Genomic DNA, 20,059 nt, shown 5'->3' on the forward strand with positions numbered 1-20,059 from the left:
AAACCCTCGCACAAGAGCTGACTGCCCCAGCACTCCTTCAACCTGGCCCCAAAGCCTGAACTGCCTCCAAATCCCTTCTCTATTTGCGCCCTTCTCAAAATGAACACGAGAAGAGACAAAAGAAAAAAAGGCATATTAAACACTGAGTCCCTTTGCTGTGATTACACTTCCATTGCTCTTAATTGGAGGCAGGCTCAAATGGATCCTGTAACAATACCGTAGCTGATAGCCTGCTCAAAAAGCGGATGAAAACTATTTGTATTTTTTTCCTCTGGAGAGCAGTTTATCCATGGAACAACATACACTGAAGGACATGCAGGAGAGGTGTTGAAGCTCATGCCTACAGCAAAATGCCGTGTAACTTACTTTGCTTTGTTTTCTGTCCAAGTAGAACTGGTGTTGACTGATTGCCATTACCCAGATGGATTTGATCAGGGAAGTGTTTGCATACCAGGTTTGCACTACCAGCCCGCTCTGACCAAAGGTCCTTCTTGACACTGAAATCCTGAAGAGGTGAAAAGAAATGCAACTTGAGGACAGCCCTGCTGGGTTTAAAGCCCCCAAAGCCTCTTTCCTCATCAGTCAAGGCTTCATGCTAGAGATCAGAACTTGGATTTCCTTCTCACCCCCCACCCGCTGCTCCCTTTCCTCCCCTCTAACTCCCAGGAGTTGGCTCCATAGCCAGTTAATTAAACACAGTTCTGCACTGACATCAGCACAAGATCCCATCCCACCCATCAGTTTGCAGGGACTACGAATGCCCACACTGGGAGAGATTCCTCCCATGGTTTTGGGTGCCCCTCCAGTCTCACCTGCGGGGATCGTGCACTTCCACAGCAAACTTCTTCTCACGGAAATAGAGGTTTTCCAGCTGTTTCCATTGGAATAGCTGTAGGAGAATTGGGAGAGAGTGGCAGAGCACCGTCACTCCAAGAGTCACTGATCTCTCCCCCAGGTTATGCAACTCCAGCAAACTACAAGTTCTGTGCATCTTCAGCTATGGCATAGATTCAGCAATAACATTCATAACATCAGTTAAAACAAGCACGCAAATACAGATGTTTAGGATGCCCTTCAAGTAAATGCACACTTTTACAAACAATGCACTGCAACTTTTGGATTTTGCCTGTGACGAATCTGCTTGCACAAACAGCACATTTAATGTCACCCCTCAACGTTTGTAAGGACCTCAGGAAGGTGGGCAAAGTCCTTTTCCTTCTGTTTAAATGCAAAAGAACCATAAAGTAATCACATCAACACTGACCGTCTCCCCTCATAGAGGGAGCAGCTGGGGGAAGCCCAAGACCTCTGTTTTCTAAAGATACAGGGCATAAGGCTCAGTGAGACACCGGAGAAGGGCTATGACACACACAGCAAAACCACAGGGAGCAGAAGGAGCCACCCCGCAGCACAGACATGCTGCGAGGAAACCACTGCCTTCCTGCTGAATGCCAGCAGGGAGAACAGCACACCTGTGCAGCAGGGCTCGGGGATTCCCAGGTATTAGAAACATATTAGAAGGCAGCCAGGCAGCAGTGACCCCTCCATTCCATCCCATCGGTGCCATCAGCCCCACCAGTGCGATGTTCCAGCAGGATGTGACTGAAACCAATGCACTGTGCCACAGCTACAGAAGAACTTCGTGTTCGATCAAGTTGCAATCTGTGCCGTGCTTCACCTGAAGCATTCTCCCCGCAGGTTGGAACAGAGAGCCGACCTCGTTCACGCCTTTTGTGGGAAAACCCCAGCGCTGCTCTTTCAAAGAACTTTCATCTGCTTCGATAAAACTTCCCTTGCTATAGCACTACGACTTGTTATTCTAATCATAAATCTCTGCTCGATGAAAAACGCGTCGGGAGGAAAAGTCATCGACAGAAACTCATAACTCATTCCCAAAAAGACCATGCGAGTTTGCCGCTTCAGTCTATTTATCTTTGAATCCAACCCACCCAACGTTACCAGCGCACTGCCCGCTCTCTCTTTGTCGCTGAACTTCCCAAACATTTTCCCACGCAGCCGCTGCCTTACGGCCCGCAGCAACACAACCCCCACAACCCCCCCCCCCCCATCATCATCACCCCCCACTCACCTCCTCACGCAGCCGCACCGCATCTCCCCAGCAGCGCCTCACCCCGCGCTGCCCGCCCCGCTGGGAGGCGGCTCCTGACCCCCCCCTTTCCCCGGCAGCGAGCGGGGGGAGCCCGGCCGGGATCGCTGCGGCTCCGGGGGGGGAGGGGGGGGGGGGGAGGAGAAGGGAACACAATGCGGATCGGCTCCGCGCCCACACTCGTATAAGCGCTGGGTGTGCTCGGTGCCGGGCACGGAGGCAGGTGGTGACACCCCCGGGCTCTTTGTCACTTCCTTTGGGCTGGGCTCCTCCGGACGCGCACGGAGTTCCCGAGGGTTGCGGGAAAGCCGCGGAGAGATGGCTTGGGTTTGGGGGGGGATGCAAACGGGGATGGTGATTCCCTAACCCACGCACAGCCAGCCCCCGCCCCCCCCGCGCTTCCTAAGCGGATGGGGTGCGAACTGAGCGAGTTTGAAAAACTGGGGAGATGGGATATAATGGGGGAGAAAATAAAAAGGGGGTGGGGGAAGATAAACGGGATGGGAAGGAAAAAAAAAAGGGAAAGGAAAAGGTTGGAAGAGGAAGAAAGGGGAGATGGAAGATGCAAGAGAGGTGAAAAAATGGGGAAAGGGAACAAAGGAAAAAGGGGGTGAAGGAAAGGGAAAGGAAAGAAGAAAAAAGAAAAGGGAAAAAGAGGGAAAGGGAGAAGGGAAAACGAGGGAAAAATGGAAATGAAAAAAGCAAAGGAAATAAAAAAATAGAAGAAATTGAAAAAGAAGGTAAAAAACGGGGAGGGGGGAGGAGGAGAGAAGGAGGAAGAGAAAAAGAGGAAAAAAAAATAATACTAAAAGAATCTTTCACATTTTAAGATTGCTTGGAAGTGGCTGAGGCCCAACACTGAGCTCCCAAAGGCCAAGAAGTGCAGGGGGGCTGCCTGCAGCCAGCAGCAATGCCACCCCAAATGGATTTAGAGCACCAATACTGTGCTTGGGAAACTGTTACTGCAGATTTCCTGCTCCTGTCAAATGCTACCTAACTCTACAAGACACGTTTCAAAATCATTTCTCATTTCAGTTGTACCAGAATTACCCACACATGCAAAGACTAAACAGTTGTTAAAAAAAAAAAAAAAAAAAAAAAAAGGAAATTTGAAACTGGTTTTTGAGAGCTGGAAGTACAATTAGGAATAATTACCATGTTGGTTTTGTTTTTTTTTTGTGGAAGTTTTGCAATGTATGTTCCCTTTAACCAGATGATTAGGTCCACCTGAGTTAATGAATGTTTTCTGAATAGCCTTCCCATTCTACTGACTGTCAGATCCTTACTGCTCATGGAAAACTCCTGAGCACACTGTGGGCCTCCCATTTGACCCTACAAGCAGGATTTGGATGCTCAAGATCTGTTTGCAGGTCTCTTTGGACAAGGCAAAGGTGCCAAGTGACCTGATTGCACCTCATTAGCCCTCCAGGCACAAGCCAGGCTTCCACAATCCAGCTGCAGCTCCTCAAAGCACCAGGAGCTTTAGCTTTCTACACAGCAGAATCATCAGATAGCTTGGGTTGGAAGAGACCTTAAAGACCATCCTGTTCCAACCCCAGTGCTGCTGGCTAAATCAGGCAGTAGATCAGGCTGCCCGGGGCCTCATCCAGCCTGGCCTTGAACACCTCCACAGATGAACAGACTGCCAGGGGACACCACTGGTCATTGCCTCCATCCAAACCACTGTCAAGAACCCTCTGGCTGTGACCATCCAATTCTTTATCCACCACTTAGCCAACTCTTCAAACCCATATCCCTCCAATTCAGAAATAAGGATGTGGTGTAGGACCATCGTCAGAGGTCTTGCACAAGTTCAGGTAGATGACATCAGTTGCCCATCCTTTGTCCACTGATGTTGTCACTGCATTGTAGAAGGCCACCAGATTGGTGATGCACAATCTGCCCTTGGGGAAGCTGTGCTGGCTGTCTTGCGTCACCTCCTCATCTCTCATGATCCTGTTCTCGATAGTGCAGAGCACAGACCAAAATGAGGACCCTCTTTCCCATACAAAAAGAGCCGGATTGTAGTCTAACAAGACACAAAACAGACACTGACAGCTTAAGCAGGGAGACACATTAATAATAGCAGCAGTTGGTTTACAACCTGGCTGATCTCACACGTGGTTTTGAATAAAATGCAGGTTTGTCTGGGCACCGCAGCACAGCCCCTGCCTTGAGAAAAGGACAAGGGGCAACGTGCTCAGTGCACGCCTCAGCCTGGTGCATTTAGTTTAATATTTTTAAAATAGCATTTTTTTTCAAGGGGGGAGGAATCCTAGAGAGCGCAGCCAAGCGCTGCTGCCCAGCCCCACACCAGAGCCATTTCCAAACCGAGGGTGATGGCACATTCTCACCAAGAGCTGAGTTGCCCCAGTGTTGGGTTTTCCACCTGAGAGATCGCTGGGTATCCCTGGCAGCAGGGATGCGCAAGCTTTGCTGCTGCGCTGGTGGCAGCGCTCCCTCAGGAAGAGAGAATTAGCCCTTCTTAGGGCCCAACAGTGGGACACGTGGTGCCTGTGAGGTGCACCAGCCACCAGCATCCCCACAGCTCACTGGGAACAGCAATCTCCAGACAAATCTAGCAATTCAGACCAAGGAAACATAAAAGATTCGTGCCCACAGGAATGCACCCCACCCCGATGAAGGAAATTACCACCCTGCATTTCAGCCCTTCAGCTGCAGTGTGCTGGTTGGCAAAGTGCCTCCAGCTGAACTCTTTTTTTTTCTTAAAGTTGCTCTGCCTGGCTGCAAGGGGAGGCACCTGAAGAGATGGAAGGAGAGCCAGGCTGCCCCACCTGCAGCAGCTTCTGGCAGGAGGAGGCAGACAGCTCTCACCTGTGCCAGCATAAATTGACAGCGCTCACACCTGCAGGCATCCATCTCTCACATACTAAGCCAGCTACCTGAAAACCTCCTCAATAGCATTCTTTTCAAATGCACTGCGACCCATCCTTGCCAGGTTCTCACTGGCATTGGCACTAGTAAGAATCAGAGATGTCTCTGCAACAAGCAACCCAACTGCCACAGAAGGCAACATGTCCTTTGAGGCGCAGCCTTAAGCAGCTTTCTGCACATCTGGAGGGAACACAGTTTCAGAGCAGTCTTGTAACAGCCCCGTGTTTATTTTAAATAATTATGCCAGCTTAGTATCTGATGTCTAAATCAATGGCTTCTACTCGGTGAGAAATAAACACAGTGAAAGAAATCTCTGCATGATTAGATCCACCTGCTGAGAAGCCTGCGCAAACGCCATTGTGTTCTGAGCAGCTCAGCAAAGCAGGACAGAAAATTTACGTTAAGCAAATCTTCTGCAAGGGAGAACTTTCAGCATCAGCATTTAGAAACTGTATGTTGAATTAAGAGAGAGATATCATAAATATGACCCTTTTCCAAATCAGTATACTCTAACAAAACCACTCCTGAGAACGTAATGCATTCAAGACGACAACTGAAATTCTTGCAGATTTGAAACAATACCACAGCAAGATTACTTTTTCTCCTCAGACACTATAGTTCATTTATCACCAGGGAGTCGCCCACAGAAACACAATGAAGTGAGGGAAAAAGTCGAAAAGCAAGCAAGCAGCTTTCTCACATTCCCATCCCCCAGAGTATCCCCAGGTCTTGGCTGAACGCAGAGTAAACCCAGCTTGCTCCACAGTGCACTCTCCATATAGGAGACAGCACATTGTTTATCTCACCAGTGAGGAGAATACGGGTAGAGATGAAAGACAGAACTATCTTGCTTTGAAACAGCATATGAAGTTCTGGGCCCTGGGCCTTGTTTCATGCATTTCCTAATCAATCCAGAAGATATTTGGGACGGGATCTTGGCGTGCCACCCAGACACCCTCCATAGCGAGCAGGAGGCACTGCTCCAAGCAGCAGATATCTGTATTAAGTGCAGCTGAAGGCAGAATGCGTTTGCAAAGCAGCAGGACTGCAGAGCTAATCCCAGGTCTGAGCTAAAATCTGAACGCAGGTCACAAACTTGGTCTTTTTATGCCCTATAAGACTTCAAGTTTATAATCAACTGAGCCATAGCATAACCTCCAGCCAGTGTGGAGCCACATCTTTTATCCACAAAGAAGACTATTTTCCTAAATGACATAAAAATTGCTTTCTGTTTCCAGCCTGTTACAGCACTGAAGCAAATCTCCTCCCTCGGCTCCCATCACTCACAGTCCATGCAAAGCTGTACAATGCGGGTCTGCTTAGCTAGAAGCCACTTCCAAAGAAACACAAAGTTCCACGAGCAACTTACAGTGACAGAAATCCTCTCTTCAAACAATCGCAGATCGACCAGCAAACTACCAGTGGCTGGGACCCAACCTTCCCAGCCAGCCTGACACGCACAGGCAGACCTGGCAGGTCTGACCATCCCTTCCAGCAGCACCCAGGCAGATGGGCTGTAGTGCTCAGGGTGACTGATGTGACGTGTACAAGCTCTGGCAAAGGCCAGGAGATACGTATCTGGAGATTGCTTCACCCAATTGCCTTGCAAGTTGTTTCCTGTGGAGTGCATTTGACACTATTCAAGCAGCCGTGTTGATCCAACAACAAAATCTTGGGATAACCACAGTGCTCCAAGGCTCATATTTAGGCTTCTTTGCCTAAAGGCCTACTTGGATAAAGCCAAAAGATTTCACCCTTTGAGGAGGATGGTTAGGAATTAATTGATGCTACGTTAATAGAAGCAGTTGATTACTTATATACACACACACACGTACACATGCACGTATATACATATTTCTGAATGCGGATTTATCTCAGAACATATGCCCACTATCAATGCATTAAACAAATGCGGCCACATCTGAGAGCAGCTTTTGCTGTTACACAGATGACACAAAGAGCACAGCAAAGCCAGGTGGGAATTTAAGAGAAGCACAGGCACCAGCTCTACATCTCCTGCCTGAATCTCACCAGCTTTCCCATTTCAACAGATCTCAGAAGGGTTTGCACATCCAAAGATCGCCTGCATCTTTAAAAATGGGGAAGGCCAGCCGAGTTTGGATCCATTAGGATTGGACTCAACCTTCCCCTGTTACTGAATTAATCAGACCTATGTATATTTAAACATCACTAGCTGAAGAAGTGGAGCACAATCAGGATGCTCTCTCCCAGATGGCTGGGGATAAACACAACGGCACTTCTGATCCACAGTATAAACAGCAGGATAACACCAGCGCATGGCAGTTGTGAGTTTGGCTCCTTCTCAGATAGCAGAACAAGAAAATTCTGCTAAATCCAGCAGAACTAGCACTTCTGCTTAGACAGGCAGACATAATTTACATGCCTACTTCCCTTCTGCTGCTTTGGAAAGAATGGTAGTGCCTGCTCCCTGGAGATTTTGACAAGCTATACAGACTGTTCTCTCTCTGAACATTTATTTTGATATTTATTTTTGAATATCAACAAATAACAACACTGGTTGAAGGCAAACTTCTGCCTGCCATAGCACAGACAGTGAGGTTGTGTTGGAACAAACAGCAGTGTTTCAGCATCTTAACTCCAAAACCAAGTCCGGACTGGATGGGCACCTCTACACCCAGTGTGCTCTCACTCCCTGAACAGTGATCTAATTCCAATTATTTCCATAGTTCACACTAGAAGTGCACTGTGTATTTTAAATATCCTTCATATACATAAACTGCATTTTTAGTCACATGCTAATTTTAGAATCATAGAATGGCCTGGGTTGAAAAGGATCTCAAAGATCTAGTTTCAACCCCCGGCTGTGTGCGGGATCACCAACAGCAGACCAGGCTGCCCAGAGCCACATCCAGCCTGGCCTCGAATGCCTCTGAGGATGGGGCATCCACAGCCTCCTTGGACAACCTGTTCCGGTGTTAAATGTAGGCAGGACTCAGCACAAACAGAGGTTCTGCCATTCTTATCCTCTCCTGTGAGCACCAGACACAAATCCATGAGCCCATTGCGATACTACAGCTGTATCCATCCACGCTTTTTCCATGAGCTTACTGGCATTAAACCTTCCCTCTGCATTTAAGCCTCTCTTCCCCACCTTCCCTTTTGATCTCCATTCTCCCTTGTATAATTATAATGATAATTACAGTACAGCATAGAACTGTTACAATTTCCATTGCAACACCTCCACAGAAAAGGTGACTTCTGAATGCTGTTTGGTTGGGGATATTTTTGGCTTATTTACTTTTAAATTTTTTCCCCTAAATGTAACTCTTGCTATGTTCAAAGGCAACAACCCATAAGAAACTGTAGCAGGGTGTGACTTGGCATCTGGGCCCTGTTGGCCTCAAAAAATTTCCTTCATCTGTTTGGTTGATGTTGTAAACCGAAATCCTCAAGCGTATGAAGTGCTTGGCGAAGCAATGCTTCTAGCCAGCAAGGCCGTATTTTCTTGGAGAGAGCTGATGGTCACAGCTGGACATCTTGGCTGGAGAATGGTCTGTATTTGGTCTGATAGGAAAATCTCATAGATGTCTAAATATAGGAAAGCACTGAAAGAGCAAGAGGAGCTGCTTGTTGCTCTCCTCTGATGATCAATGCTACATTAACGTTGTCTAAATTTTCTAGGGCTCCTCTTGTGTCAGTGTCATCTTTTAACACGTGTGGTAAAAGACACCCGGGGCTAATGCAAGTGTTCTACTGCACAAAGCACAGACTTGAGAGTTCAATCTTGGACACACAGATGTATAAATATAGCACAAAAGAGACCAAGTCGTAGCCTGTCTTGGAAAAAGAAGATCAAATTGGGAACTTGAAAGGGAATTGCTCTTCACGAGGAAGTTCTGTTAAGCAGTGTTTTTTTGGCACAAATGCACTAAACAATATCATTTTGCAAATGTGAAATTCCCTGGCAGGAAGCACATGCTTCATGTGAACTCCTGCCCAGACAATTCCAGGGAAAAGAGAACAGCAAAACCCCATGTCTGCACCTCCTCATGGCTTCAGCATTCCAACAAAGACATGACCAGAAAGAAACCATTCACATCCAGCCCGACAGCACCGTTCCCTCACATGCACCCTTGGCTCCTACCCACTGCCAACGGTGTTAACCAACTCCTCAAAGATTGCAGGACTCAGTCCCATGTCAGTGAGAATTATGCATCTACAGGACTGGGCGAGTTCCCAACACAGTGTGTGCTTGGGCTGCAGGATGGATTTCCAGGGCCGCCAGCAGAGCCTGTCAGGGCTGACTGATGGGTGGCTGAGGGGAGCCAGCAGTGGAATATGGGACCCTCTGCCCCACTTAAGCAACAACTGAAGTTGTTGGCAGAGTTCTCCCGGAGAAGACATGCTGGGGAGAAGGAAAGTGGAAAAGGAGAGCGACCTCCATGATTTGGCATTTACTCTCAGTTCCCCCTTATAATTCATTGTGTCACAGAAGCATACAGTCGCCCACGCAAGCCTGCAGCTCCATCCAGTTCATCTTGTATTTCACAGACATCTGTTCATCATTTCACACACAAAGCACACCTCTGAAAGCCAAAGGAAACGCTGTCTGTGCAGAAGGCCTTTACACTGGGATGTGCAGAAGCCCAGTTGCTTCATGTTTCTGCAGATATCCTTGGAGGCTGCCAAGGTTCCATGGAGACTGCCCTGAGACCACCGAATTCAAGAAGACAAAGCACCCAAAGGCAGCTGCTCACCACGGCACACAACTTCCAGTATTATGTGAGAGGGCAGAATTTTACTGAATTTAACAGAATTCTTCTGCCTCCAGACCTTTGTATTTTGCTCATTAGATTAATAAACAACAGCTTATACAATATCCCAGCATGCAACACCTCCCCACCCGCACCCCAAATAGAAAAAACAGATGCAGAAAACTTACTTTTCTGGGCTTAACTTTGTCTTGCAAGTCGTACTGGCCTATTCCTTTATAACTTATTCCAAGCCACCAAGGGATTCCTTGTTTATCCTGAAAAAAGAAGCCTGCATGAACCAAGAGCTACTTAAGAAGTAAGCAATTCCAAGATGACAGCTTGTTTCATTCTGAGACAAGTACAGGTAGGTAAGGAAGAAGGACAATTTTTGCAAACAAATTGATGTGAAGTGGGTTGCTAAAGTGAACGTTGAAACTTTTTTCCATTGCCTTCTCAGGCAGAGGTAAGAAACTATGCGGTGGTTGTGCAAAGTGGACAAAAAAGCAAGAGCACTGCTGCAACAAATGAGTGTCACTCCTTGCAAGAGGTGGCAGTGATAGGGATATGGGACAGAAAAAAAACTGTGGCCAGTGACTGCATCCATGAAACTCAAGCATGAAGAACAGTGCAAACCATCAACTTCTCAGGTACCACTGTCATGGCCACAACTGAAAGTAGGGAGACGTCACCCCTGCTGAGCTCCTCTGCAAGAAAACATGTTTGTCCAGCCTCTACAAATCTACGTTTACAAATGGGAATAAATGTTGCATTTTCATCACTCTCCAAAAATACCATTCTATATACAGCGTTACTCCACTTTACATATGCACCCACTGATCACCTAGAAGCTGTCTTTTCTACTTTTTTTTTTTTTATTATTTAGAAATGTCTCTGCAGCAAACATTAATTACTTCAAATCTAGAAGTGATATCCAGTTTAGTTAAGCTGATACAAATTTAGCTCCTGATAGAACCACAGAAGGTTTTGAATGAAGGTTCCTCTCTGTCTTCTTCAGCACAATGTTTTGCTGCTCTCTGAAACCACTCTAAAAATAACACTGAAGAGGCATTAAGTAAAAAGGTTGGAAAATGTGGGGTTTAATTCTTGATAGGAGGGTACTGAATCATCAAATTGCTCCTTTAGGAATGTAATCACGTGTAATAAGCTAAGCAATCACATTATCTATGGACATTTACTAACCTTTACTCCATAGTAATGGACACCATATGTTGGCAAAGCTTCTACCACTCTCATGTACCTGTAGACAGATTTATAGCTTATCAGATTAATTTTTCTAGAGGAAATGATATCTATTAACATATTTTTTTTTCACACATACATTCAGGACATGTCATTTATCATTTGCATATTTTGAAAGCTGTAATGATTTAATGCCTATGTCTACAAAGAAAAAAACCTATCACCCAGGCTCAAGCAAGATGTGGTATTCTGGCCCAGATAAAATGAATGGGAGATTTCTCATACAACAAAGCATTCAATCTCTTATCAGAAATTCAGAGAACAGAAAGCAAAGCTTCCAGTTCTGCACTGAACTTATAAGCCTTCGGGAAATATCTGCCTCTAATTACTTCATGATGGTGCTTTGGTAAAAATGGATAGACTCCAAATGAAATTGTTTAGGCAGTTGTACAATTGTTTCACAATGCAATGCAGACAATCACTGAACAGATAATTTTTTTCTCTGTTCCTGTTGAAAGAAGCCCCTGAACTACTGAGACAGAGCTGCAGGCACTGAGCTGTGTGACAAAGCCTGCAAGTTGTCTGCAGCACGTGGCTATGGAAGTCTTCTCAACCTGCTTGGTGATCCTGCAAGACCTTGTTTTTTGAGAACTAAAATCTGAGTATTTGAACAAAGATGTGCTTGTCTTCCTTATGGAACATAGGATATGGTTTTCCCTTAGAGTTTGGTGTGAAAGTTAAGTGACAGCAAGCAGGGTACAGAGAAAGAGCTATGAATGGAGTCCAAGTTGTTTCTTCTACATGGGAGGTATTTGATAGAGGAAACTTGTCACGGGTTTCCTCACCTGGAAAATATCACTCCATAAAAGATAATTCTGATAAGATACAAAAAATGAAGTTTGCAAGCAACAAGGACCAGAAGAGTCATCTCAGGAGAAGAGAAACAATAAGCACTGACTTGTAAAGATGATGCTTTTAAGTGCCATACTCACTGAACAATGGCTTGTCCTCTGGTCAGACCTTTTATTTGTGTATAATGTTCAATGACTCTATCCTCACTGCAAAACAGGCACAAAAACCAACTTAGAGGCTCACCGACTTTTCCACATATGACAGCACATGCTGACATTTAGCTGCCCGCTCAGCATGCAGAGAAGTGCCCCTCTGTGCATTTCTCACTCTAGCTTACATTCTGTTTCTTATCCATTTCTTTCCCACTCTTCATTAAGCAGCACGGAGCTGCATCTTAATCCCCACCATCGCATGCTGCGTTCCGGGCTAATTAACAAATCTTTTCAGATCTGCCGCAGATGCTGCTGCAGAAGAATGGTACTAATTGTACAAACTCATTTCATGTTCTAAAGAACCAAAGCTTCAGGGGCCAGTTAGTGTTCCGTATGTAAGGCAGAAGTTTTTCACTCTAGTGCATTTTTTCACCTGGCATTTCATAGATGAAGACCTATAGATTTGTCAGCAATGGCATTTCCACTTTTTTTCTCTGCTATATACTTAAACATCTTGTTTTAAGCAGAACATGAAATATGCACTTAAGTGTCAGACACCTAAATGCAAAGAAAAACCCAACAGTATTCATTCTGAAAAATAAATCACAACAGGGGACCAGCACGCGTGAAAATGCTTCAAGTATACATCGAGCCTGAAAAATGAAATAAATGAGCAAGTCAAACCCAAATAAAGGGCACGAATCACAAGGAAACAGTATTGTTGATTCATTCCAAGTGTTGTTTCCTTCATGGCACGTTCGTGCCACACAGAACTGATCTTGCCTTTCTGTTTCCAGTTATTCTACTTCGTCTTCTCCCTTGGCCTGTTGAGGAGCATGAGAGTGGCTGGGTGGGCACTTGGCACCAGCCACGGTCAGCACATCACAGAGGCTCTGCTGCTTGTTGGTTGAAAAGGTGTTCTTTCCAAACACAGACTTGGCTGGGGTTCAGATTAGCTCTTTCTAATGTGTGGTACCCCGCTTACTCCGATTCATTAACATGATTGAACTTCCAGTGAGGGATTTGCATCGGCTCTTGTGCAATTCATAACCTTCTAAAACTGGAAATGCTTGAACACAAGTGATTAACTTGAAGTCCTTTATAACACAGGCTGAGAATTGTAAAAACAGTTTGCAAGGCTGTCTAAGAGCAGTCCTGTCATTGCCATCCACAGCAAAAGATTTACATTTAAATTGAATTAAACAGCTCACCAGTAAGCAAGCGACGGATGCTCCTGCAGTGTCTTGGTGGGAAAGACAGGCAGCGTCTTCAAGTCTTTCCGTGTGTTTTCATCACTAAAAGCAAAAAAGGCACAGAGTCACTGCTGGTGAATCACAGATACAAATCATCAGTTTCAGTAACAGGAAAAGGCTGCATGTGCACCCCAAGAACAGTGCATTGCCACACATCAGGCCATCATAGCAACGTAACTCTATCTGCCCTCTCACATGACAGTGATGTATGTGGTGTCATGCAAGCTCCTGTTGTAATTCATTATACAGACACGTGATTATGGAGTCAGCCAGGCCACTGTGGCAAGAGTGTGGTATCAATATTTATTTTGCACACACTTGCTTTGTTTGCTGAGTAGGGAATGAGCACTCAACAGCTGCAGGAGGAAAGCTTTCACCCAAAGGCAATGCTTGAAGTGCTATTTTTGCTCTATCTTTAGCTAAAGTCCTCCCCAAGAGACAACAAATTCCAGCATGGTATTTGTCAGATCTGAGAGTTTAACACTGATCTGATTCACAACAAAGGATTTCAGTTCATATGCTATGAAATATTTCTACTGAAAGGAGTTTTTCTGGGCTTCATATTGAGCAGAAAGTTCAAATATTTTGGACTTCTGGCCCAGCCTGGAACAAAATAAAGTTTCTGAAGTATGCAAATGCCTTTTGTCACAAAAGCAACAACAACAACAACAAGAACTAGCAAATTATTTTAAAACCTATTAGTAGGCACCAGCAAAATGGTTATTATTTTCTCTTTTCATGCTCCGCTAATTAATCAGCTGAAAGTTGCACGCCTCATTTCTGCAGGATTTCTGCATGCCTTTGCAGCAGCATGAACAAGCACGAACACGACTGCTCCGAGAAAAGAATGCAGTCAAGTTCATCAGCATCTGCCTCAGCTTCAGCAGCCAGGTTTTCCTTGAAGGGGGTTCCCCACTCGTGAGATGTTTCCATCAGATTTAAGCATCACAGATTTTCTCTGAGCTGCATCTCCCGCTCTCCCCTCCTTGTGAGCACCTGTAGGGCAGCTGCAGCATGGGAGCTGCTGTATGGGATGGAGGAGGCGATGGAGGTGCAGCAAACCACTCACATCTCCAGTCTCGTGGTGGATATCACAAGGAAGGCGAAGCAAGTGAAAGCTTTTTGGCTAATCGCCCTCCAAGCTTCTCCCCCGGCCCTGACAGTGTGCCTCAACCCTAAGAGGGACCACCTCTGGGGATGAAGAAACAGTTCAATCAGCGGCCTCCTTATTCTGCAGTGTCTTTGATGAAGTTGCCAAAAAGAGGTCAATTAGCATGCAGGAGTTGTTGTTACTGAGCTTTTCAGCCAGAAAAGCCAGGAATATGCACTTTCTTTTTTTTTTCCTTCAAACTGGCAAGCACCCAACTGCCGTGAACAGGGACATCTGGGCAGAAAATCAGGATCTCTTCTCTCAGCACTCATACAGCCAATGCTCACACAAGCAGAGTAGTTTTGTTCACCCCTTAAAAGCCTACTGATGGGATCAAGATGCTATATGGTGTCCCAGCTTGTAGATTACCAGGGCTTTGTAGGGACATGTGAAGGACATGTGAATCCTCCTGGTTCCTCAGGAACCAGAGTCAAAACAAAAAACTACCCCAAAATGAGTGAAAAAAGTCCCACAAAGTCCTGAGCAACCTATTCTGATCTCATAGCTGACCCTTCTCAGAGCAGGAGGCTGGGCTACATGACCTCCTGAGCCCCCTTCCAACTTCACTCACAGACTCAGGGTAATTAATTATTAAAATAAAGATTTCCTGCCACATCATGTCCCATATGTTGGAACACACTGTGACTAAGGTGCTGCCATCACTTATGTGATGCAAGGTGGGGTTCCCCTGCAGGTAGCAAGCAGAGTCCAGGAAGCTGTGACAACTTTTAGAAAGGCTGGAACTCCTCTGTTCTTCCGCCAATCTATGAAAGAAATCCAGTTTCTTGAAATAGCAGAGAATACACTTCTTTTAAGAGGCAAAGTTGGTCCTTAGGACTTTTCTTGCTAAAGGGATGCAGTCTCCTGTCTGGTTGATCTTGTAGACCTGTGCTCTGTTCCCTATCAAAATGGATTTATGGGGCCCAGTAGTCTATGAGAAGCATAACTGTAAGATTAAACATGAAACAGTCCTAGAAAAAAAGTGAAAGATCTGGAGAACAGGGCACAGGATCTTTGTGTGCTGAATACCTCCGAAGCACCCTGGCACTGCAGCACAGATCTGCTGACTGCACGCTCAAGGATTAGCATCTAGGATGATTCACAGCTTCACAGATAATAAAAGCCTCAGACATCTTCCTTCCTTCAAGAGAGTTCATTATCACTCCATCTGCAGAGAGGAGACCAAGCACGTCTCCCCTTGACCCTTAGGATCACTTTCCCAAGCCCTCTTGGACCCAGCCGTTCCTCAGAGGTGACAAGTGCAGATAGGAGCGACAGGTTGAATTATTACCTGTTCCTGTTTAGTTTCAGCACAACCACCAGATGACCCAGACATTGCAGAACAGACACTCCAAGCCCCAGATGTCCTACCCAACCCACTGTCCAACCGAACAGATGGTGCTCCTGCTGTGGACATGGGCAAAGGTAGTGGTTCTCCTCAGAGCAGCAGGCCTGGCTGTTGGTACCACAAAGCCTACTTGTGCTCCATCTGACCAAGGGGATCTTGGCTGGTGGGTTGTGGCATGAGTCCAGTGCATAAAGAGCCCAAAGTCAACAGGACTGAACATTTTTGGCAAAAGGTTTGTTTGTTTCCCAGGAGAGGAATCTAGGAGAACACTTATCTGAAGTATTTTTTCCACTATGGAGAAGAATTAAAGAAAACAAGCCAACGGACCCTTTCCTTCCCATGATGTACAGGGGAGATTTCTCCCCAGCAGCTATTGAGCAGAACTTGGACTGATCATAAACATCTACATCAGAACCTCCTCACACTGATCCTTGCCTCTCATTCTTGGTATTCTGTCTAATTTTCCACTCATCAATGTCAGCTCTATACAGACTGAAGGGCAGCTTGCCTCCAGAATAACCAGTCACAGCATTTAGCCACGTGCCATACTACGGATAGAAGTTCCTGTGTCCAACTGATCTCTAGCAGTAAACCAGTACCAATGCCATGTGCTTCCTATAGTCTCTTAGACTTCCCAGGACATTTTAGACATCCTTCTAAAAGCTCACCAGAAACCTAAGGGACCACATCATGCCACTGGGGCATCCTCTGCTGAAAGCACATAACTGAACATTGAAAAAGACATTTACGCTCCCTGAAAGTGCATCTTCACAGCTTGTAATCATGTGATACAACACTCCCTGCCAAGCAAAGATTTACAGATCTATGCTAATTAAGACCATTTGTTAATGGCTGCACACACTTTCCCTCATTCCCACTGTCACAAACAGTTTATGCCTGTTGCTAATGCAGTAATTCAAGATAATAGACGTAGATGTAACAAGATGTGGTTAATGAGATTAGCATAAAATGTAAAGAGCAATAGCCACACCCACAGCAGCAAAAGCAATATTGTTGGACTACAGCATAAAGTTAATCAACCCACATCTGCTTTGTGAACATTAATATCTTGACAAGGACAGGACTTCAGACAACTTTTTCACTGACTAAAGTGACAGCAGGTGTGTGTCTCTGCTGAACTGTGTTGACAACACTTTTCAAGGTAGCCCTTGAAACCCCATTTATTACTGGGGAAAGTTCATTGTATGGTGATTTTCCTCTGTTCTTGAAGCCTCTTATCCTTGCGTAAACACTTGTTCTTATTCTTCAGCATGATCATTAGCAAGTTATTCCTGGGTTCTTATTTCACATTTGGCTTATTCTAATAGTGGATTTTGGCTATACTGTTGGTGGAATTTAGAATGGCCTTGTTCATAGAAAACATCGACCATCTTCACGAATTAACCTGAAAAGCACATCAAAGATCAGCAGCTAGTTTTCAGAATCACATGCAAGATAAACAGTTTCCTTCTTACTCTGTTGAAGTTGCTTAGAGCTAGTGATATAACTCTGTATCACAATATATATATAAATGATGATATGACTATATATATATAAACGGTGATATAAATAAATGCTCTACATGTACATGAACAGCCCATGCTACTGGTTCTACAGCAGCCAATGTCCAATCCAACACCTACCTGGCATCACCAAAGTCTCCAACTTGTTCCCCTCCATATGACCTGAGATGAGAGGCAGCAACATGGGCTACCGTCACCACAAGGCAGTGGGACTGCTTTAGCAGCAGGTGCATTTTTTGTAGGTTTTTGTTATGTTTTAAAGCAAACAGAAAGGAAGAGTGGGATGCCTTGCATGCTCCAGTGGAGGTGGGTCAGCCTCCCAAGGTACTACAAGGAACAGGTGTGAGAAGGAAGCAGCAAAGCAAGAGGGGAAAAAAAAAAATGAGCAGGGTTAAAAGTGCAAGAGAAAAAAAGGGGGAAGACACAGCAGAGAAGGTAAGGGGAGAGACGATTGATTTAGCAGCTTTTGAGTATGTCACAGCAGCAGGATCTTGGCAGCAGGATTTTGAAAAGCACTCCCTGACAAATGCTCCTTTGTGACAAATGCCAGACGTTTCCCATCATTTCCCAGCCTTTCAGTTTATGGTCTGCTGGCACACTCAAGAAAGTTATTTTTCCACTGAAGGACAACTGGGACCCAGAACGCCTGTGCACATAGGGCTTCCATCTGCAGGGGCAGCCAGAGCCCAGTGTCCCCTGGCCAGCGGGGAGCTCTACCATGCAGGGCTGCAGTTTGCCACTTAAATACCAGATAAGAACTGCCTGCTCAGAAAGGTATTTGAAGAAGCATTCATAAGAGCCTTCCAAGCCTCATACACGAAAAGCAACACGATAAAGAGTGCAGATGGCTTTTTCAACACCAGGCAAATGCTTGAGGCTTGCTGCACATCTCTGCTGCAGCCACGCTGCTGGCCCAGGGATTTCCACGTTATGCTGCAACACCAGCTTCACCTTTAGTGTCTGACCTCCAGTTCCAGCCTTCAGGCTAGTTTCAGCTTCCTGAGCCCTGCCTGACCCTCTGAAAAAGCAGCACCTGTTCATTGCTGGGGGTTTGGTGACTTACCCACTGGCCTCTGAAAGATGGAACAGGAACGTTATAGAAAAACAATCTTTTGCATCAGCTATACACACGTACATCTGTCTCTCTCTTGGGGGGTTGGACTCGATGATCTCTGGAGGTCCCTTCCAACCCCTACAATTCTGTGATTCTGTGATTCTCCGAGGATATAAGAGACCAGGCAAGAGAGAAAGATGCTCCCAGATTTTCATTGGCACCATTTAGATTTCCCTTTTGCAGGGGCCATTTCCTTGGTTTTGAAGATAAAACCCTTTGGTGTTTGAACTCTCTGGCACACATTGCCATTGGTCAGTCCCACATCCACACATACAAAGCTGCTCAGCTGCATCAGCAGTGCATGTCTGTAGGATTTCTCTGTCAGATCTGACAAAGCAGGATGGCTCTGCTTTAGCTGGGATTCACTGCAAAGCAAAATATGACCATTTACTGCTGCTACAACACTTGAAGGATCCCCAGCTCTGCCTCACGACAACTGGCTGTTATTTCTAATGCTCACGCTCTCTCTTCCTGTTCGCACAGCAGTCAGATTAGCCACATTAATTGTGGCTTTTTAACATGTCTGAGTGCAGCAGCAAAGTTTACAGCCTGTTATCACAGCTCTGCCTGCTGATATAGAGATACAGGCAACCACAAGAAAAATAAAATATCCATGTAACAATGAAGGCCTGACAAGTCTGCAAAAGCAAGAGGCTGTAGCTGAAAAGCTGTCGTCTCATTTCCTCTAGGCACAGAACACGCACCACTGAGTACATCCCAGCCATCACAAGGGAGGAAAAAACAAATGAGGATTTTCTCTCTGTCTTTTTGTCCAGAGTCAGCACAGAGCCTGGACTAGGGCTAGAACTGCCTTACATGAAAAGGGGGAATAAAAAAAGGGCTGTCAGGGAGAATCGCATATGAATGAAAACACAACAATCTCTTTGCTACCCCTCCAGAAAGTGTACCAACATCATGTACATAAAGATACTTTATTTACCATTTCTGTAACCATTAGAGCTACTTTGCCATGTGCAAGCAGCAAACCCCAAGAGACCAGATTGTTGAATTACTTGAAGTATGCTCTTTTTTCCTGTATCTTGTTTTTTACTCAGCATTTCTGCACCTAACTCATGCCAACTCATTTGCTGCATAAGCACACTGTACTAATTCCTCAGAAGCCTTTCATTTCTTCTTCTTTTTTTTTTTTTTTTTTTTTCCTCCAAGTAGCCTATTAAAAATAAAACTAAATTGACATCATTGCAGAGATGGCATAAGCTTTGGTTTGCCCTGAACTTTACGAATCTACAAGCAGTACCAATAGAAGAAACCTGTTGCTGAAATAACCAAAATAGAGTTAATGGTTCACAAGCAAGCACCCAGTGAGATATTTAAAGGAGAAATGCACAGAGAGTGGAGTCACAGCCAAAAGGCAAAATACACAGTGACTCACTCAGCAAACAAGAAGCCACGGAGCAAAGTGAGTGCACGCACAAGAGCAGAATGCTCAGCACTGATTTCTCAGCTGCATGGACATGATCAACTAGGAACAGTGGGCTGTGCTGGAGAAAGCCTCTGTAAATACCATTGCAGAGGCATTTAAAATATGCAATTAAGAAAATCCCAACTAAATTGAATGGGTGTCTATGACAGGCACCAGATCACCTTGAGAGTGAATCCTTCTGGTTGTGTATTCACCCACCAGTACAGCCCATACCCTGCTGGGAAGGACACATTGGGGCTGACAGAGGCATAAGGACTGTGCTCAGCTCTCTGTCACTGTGCTGAC

At 45.4% G+C, this 20,059-nt stretch overlaps 1 protein-coding gene across 1 annotated transcript in view; it reads right to left on the bottom strand.

Annotated features, from left to right (window-relative positions):
- FRMD4B (FERM domain containing 4B) overlaps positions 1-20,059 on the bottom strand; it is a gene marked incomplete at both ends in the record, with an annotated part of 63,689 nt that overhangs the window by 10,695 nt on the left and 32,935 nt on the right. The window contains 6 exons of the mRNA XM_079540385.1: positions 367-505; positions 813-889; positions 9,927-10,013; positions 10,939-10,996; positions 11,931-11,996; positions 13,154-13,237. Coding sequence (XP_079396511.1) covers positions 367-505; positions 813-889; positions 9,927-10,013; positions 10,939-10,996; positions 11,931-11,996; positions 13,154-13,237 — 511 coding nt within the window. The remainder of the gene's footprint in view (positions 1-366; positions 506-812; positions 890-9,926; positions 10,014-10,938; positions 10,997-11,930; positions 11,997-13,153; positions 13,238-20,059) is intronic.

This window comes from Tetrao urogallus, assembly GCF_951394365.1.
Source record: "Tetrao urogallus genome assembly, chromosome: 10".
Lineage (NCBI taxonomy): Eukaryota > Metazoa > Chordata > Aves > Galliformes > Phasianidae > Tetrao > Tetrao urogallus.